This window comes from Mustela nivalis (assembly GCF_964662115.1).
Source record: "Mustela nivalis genome assembly, chromosome: 2".
Classification (NCBI taxonomy): Eukaryota; Metazoa; Chordata; class Mammalia; order Carnivora; family Mustelidae; genus Mustela; species Mustela nivalis.
This window is the reverse complement of record NC_139021.1, coordinates 89,392,486-89,396,967: the sequence shown is the minus strand read 5'-3', so window position 1 is coordinate 89,396,967 and position 4,482 is coordinate 89,392,486. Positions and strand designations below refer to the sequence as shown.

Genomic DNA, 4,482 nt, shown 5'->3' with positions numbered 1-4,482 from the left:
TCAGAGACTAATTATTGGTAATTTTTTCCACAAAAACTATGAAATGAAACTATTTTAATGCAAACTGTCATGCCTTTTTTAAAACATCTGCTACACATGTTTGTCTGTAGCATTAGGTATTTTTTTAAGATTTTATTCATTTATTTGACAGTCAGAGATCACAAGTAGGCAGAGAGGCAGGCGGTGGGGGGGGGCAAGCAGGCTCCCTGCTGAGCAGAGAGCCCGATGTGGGGCTCGATTCCAGGACCCTGGGATCATGACCTGAGCTGAAGGCAGAGGCTTTAAGCCACTGAGCCACCCAGGCGCCCCTGTAGCATTAGGTATTAAGCATAGAGTTATAAAGCATGGAGTAGTCCTTTGTCATCTGCTTTTGCCCTGGAAGCAAGGGCAAAAATGGACTATTGGGACTTCATCAAAATAAAAACTTTTGCACAGCAAAGAAAACAGTTAACAAAACCAAAAGACAACCACTTAGAATAGGCAAAATATTTGCAAGTGTCTCATCAGATAAAGGGCTAGTATCCAAAGTCTATAAAGAATTTATGAAACTCAACACCCAAAGAACAAATAATTGAGTCAAGAAATGACAGAAGACATGAGCAAACATTTCTCCAAAGAAGACATGCAAATGGCTAACTGACACATAAAAAAGTACTCAACATCACTTGACATTAGGGGAATACAAATCAAAACCAAATGAGATACTATCTCACACCAGTCAGAATAGCTAAAATTAACCACTCAAGAAATAACAAATGTTGATGAGGATTTGGAGAATGGGGAATACTTTTACACTGTTGGTGGGAATGCACCCCAATGTTTATGGCAACAGTGTCCAAAATAACCAAAATATGGAAAGAGCCTAGATATCCTTTGACAGATGAATGCATAAAGAATGTGTGAGGTGTATGTATATATATATATATATATATATATATATATATATATATATATATACACACACATGATGGCATACTAAAATCAAAGTTTTAAATATATTTGAAACTAACTAACATAAGTAATTTTGTGTGGTTTAAGCTGATAAAAATAATAGCTACTAAATAAATTGAAACAGGACTGAAAATCCCTCCACCCTTGTGTAAAGGGGAGTCCTGATTAGATTCATGATAAACCGAGTCTATAAAATGGCAAAATAGTTCACATTAAGAGACGTTGCAAAAATAGAATATAAATATAACTTTTGAATCAATAAATAATACTGATACAATGTCATAATGTCACTAATTCCCCTCATTACTGATGATTGCCACCTGTCTTTTATCAGTCTTACTGGAATTTCTACCTCACTGTCCATACATTTCTGCAGTGCATGTCCTTTTCCATAGGACTTCAGTGATTCAAGGAGCTCCTCTTTGTGAGCTATTCCTGTGGCTCTGTTTTGCATCATTATGTCTGTGGGTATGGCCAGTTTCCTCCGCTGACCTGGAGACTGGCTTCCACGGTAACCCACCCACCCCCAACCCCAATGGTACCTAGACTGGTGCTTTCCAGTGTGAGATAATATGGAAGGCCAAGAGAATTCATGGGCATCACTTTCCACTCTGCAGAAACCAGCAGTCATAAGCCCTGACCTTTCAGAATCTGTCCCTGCTGCCAGCAGCCCTGGTTGGCACTCTGACATGCTGAGGGGCGGACAGATGAAGAGCTTCACTTCCCTCTGTGGTGCCCACAGCTCAGGTTTCAACCTTCTAAATATAAGGTGTGCTTAGGGGTCCCGGAGCACACCCATATTTGCTGCAGTGTGCTCCTGGCCTGCAGAACTCAGTACTTTCTGGATCACCTCCACTTTTTCAGTGCATGCTTTCTGAGGAATACTTAGAACATGTTTATTTTAAAAGAACAAGTTGGAGAAAACAAATAGGTGAGTGACTACATCATGGCTGTGTTAACGCTTTTTTTTCTGATAGGATTTTTTCAGATCGAGCAAGTTGTGGGCATTTTTTGTAGTTGGAGATATATATATGAAAGGAAACTGTGCAATTAACAACCTCTCTTTCCTTGTCACTGTTTCCAGATTGCTGTTCACAGTGTCTCTGGCGCTTTTGCACAGGGAAAACAATGGCATCAGTACCTTCCACTGGTTGCCTGCTGGCCAAAAATCAGTATTATGGAGTAAGTTGTATCATCACTAGCGTACTATATTCCTAGAGAATGTGACTTGAGGTGATGTTTCTGAGATATTATTAACCTAAATATTGTGTCTTGGTCAGAACTTCAGGGACAAGGCTTGACAATTGTTTGTGAAAGTGAAGAAAATAGGACTAGAACTCATTCAGACCCCTCTGAATCAATATTGTCAAGGCTTAGCTCTTTGTTTAAATTTGTTATATTATAGCATATTGATGAAACCATTACACTTATAAATAAGTGAAAATAAGCTTATGTTTCATAATTGTGTTTTAATTTCATGTATCTTGCATTTAATAGGATACATTAAAAGCTGATAATTTTACATAAAGAAAATACTATGTATTTCTTAGAAAAGAAGGGATAACATGACTGCTTGAAGGATTCTTTAATTTCCATTTTCTCTTGGATGATAGGTCAGGTTCTGTTTGGCAGTTTTATCTTTATTTATATATCCATCTGTGAATATTCATAGCTGAATAGAAAATCATAGCTTCTTAAGGAAAATTTGGAAATTTCTAGAATGAAGCAATCGTTTCGGAAACAAATGATCATTTACTGAAAATACACCCACCCATAGAAAATTCTAATTTCATGTTTTGTTTGTAGATAAAAGTTAGAAATGTTTATTGACTTATTCTTTTTCAAAATTGTTAAACTGTTTCCATTTACTTAGTGTTATTATACCCATAAAAGTTGTTTTTATATTCTGATCACTTAAAAGACTTACAGGTCTAAGATACAAGTATGATAAAACAAATAAAATGTTTATTCTTTAGAAATAATTCCTTTATTTCTAAATTTGTAACTTTTGTAGAAAATTTAAATGTATGCCCATATAATATTTCTAATATTCATTCTTGATTTTGTACTAAGATTTTGAATTTGATGACACATATTTTAAATTCTACATCTATATCTATGGAGAGAGACAGCATTGTCCAGCATGGAAATAAATATACTTTATTAATAGAAAATGTAAGAGTGTGCTAGGAGACTTGTTTCTCTTCCAAGTAACTCTCTTCCAGGCTTGGTCTGGTGGTCAACATAGCCCACAGATATCAGCAAGAACTTGCCCACCAGAAAAGCATGAAGAGATCCCAGAAAATTAGGAAGGGATCTCAGAGAAAGCTGAGAGACTTTGAAATAAAGTAGCAAAACAAGAAGGCAGCTAATAGGTCTATGCAGACAAGAGAAAAATGATGCCTATCTGGAAAACCCGAGTGTTACTACCAACTAGGTGTATCATAAGCTCTGTCATCACAATTTTGTGGAATGAACATTCATATGTTATAACATATCTTTAAAAATTATCTTAAACTTAAAAAAAATGCAATATGCCTTTTCCAGAACTTCTTAATTGACAATTCAATCCATTTTTTGATTTATGAAAATGATCCAGGAGTAAGTGATTTCAGACCATGTTACTTGATAATTGGGAGTTTATGCATAAACAATATGTCTATGTGTGTTTGGTCATTATTTATTTGTTTATTGATTCTCATTTATTTCTTACAGAGGCCAGTATTTCTTCAGTTAGCTCTTTAACTGATTCTGTTAACATCATACTTGATGACAAATCCCAGCAAGGTATTTGGTTTATTTCTTATCAGCATCACCCTCATTATTTTCCTTGTTTCTAATCTTCCAAATGTGTTTGAGAAGGGGGTAATATGACTTTTATTTGATAGGGTTACTGAAAGTGGGAGAATCCAGCTGGTGGTTTAAATCCTTTTTCCATTGTGACCCTGTCCTTTCAGATGTAAGAAGAGAAGATCTGTCTGCTAGTGGGTACGTTTTAATTTTTCTCTGATAAAGGTATTTCCTTATCAGAATAAAACAATATAGGTAGTAATTACTATTAACATTAGGGATAAATCACAGTTGTTTCTTGAGGGTGGTGAAGGCTTTAATATAAAGCATACTTGGGGGATTGAGATGGAGAAACCATATGTTCCCCCATTTTTGTTAACTGTCAGTCAAATCATGAGCACTCCTTCTAATTCTGTCACTAAAGAGAAATTGAAAGTCACAGGCTAATTTTTATCATTGTTTAGAGGTTATGGATTGGGAGTTAAAGGCAAAGTTCTAAATTTGTTTTTCCAGTACTTTCAGGAAACATATAACAATTATCTACTCTAATAAAAGGAAAGTTCTTTATTGCAGTATTGCAATTAATAAATGTAGAAGGAATGATAGAGAATTACCTTTTGACATATTTTATAGTAGTAACTGTTCTAGGCAAGGATTAACAATGGGTGCTAAAATAAATGGTGACAAATAAATATTTTTTCTTTTTCTTTTTTTTTTTAAAGATTTTATTTATTTTTATTT

The 4,482-nt window shown here is 34.9% G+C and overlaps 1 protein-coding gene across 1 annotated transcript; it reads left to right on the top strand.

Moving 5' to 3' along the window:
- Positions 1–2,079: 2,079 nt before the first annotated feature.
- PPDPFL (pancreatic progenitor cell differentiation and proliferation factor like) lies at positions 2,080–3,961 on the top strand (the record flags this gene model as incomplete). Its single annotated transcript, XM_082719262.1, is given in 3 exon segments — positions 2,080–2,139; positions 3,669–3,738; positions 3,840–3,961. Coding segments are annotated over 3 exon segments (252 nt in total).
- Between the last annotated feature and the right edge of the window lie 521 nt (positions 3,962–4,482).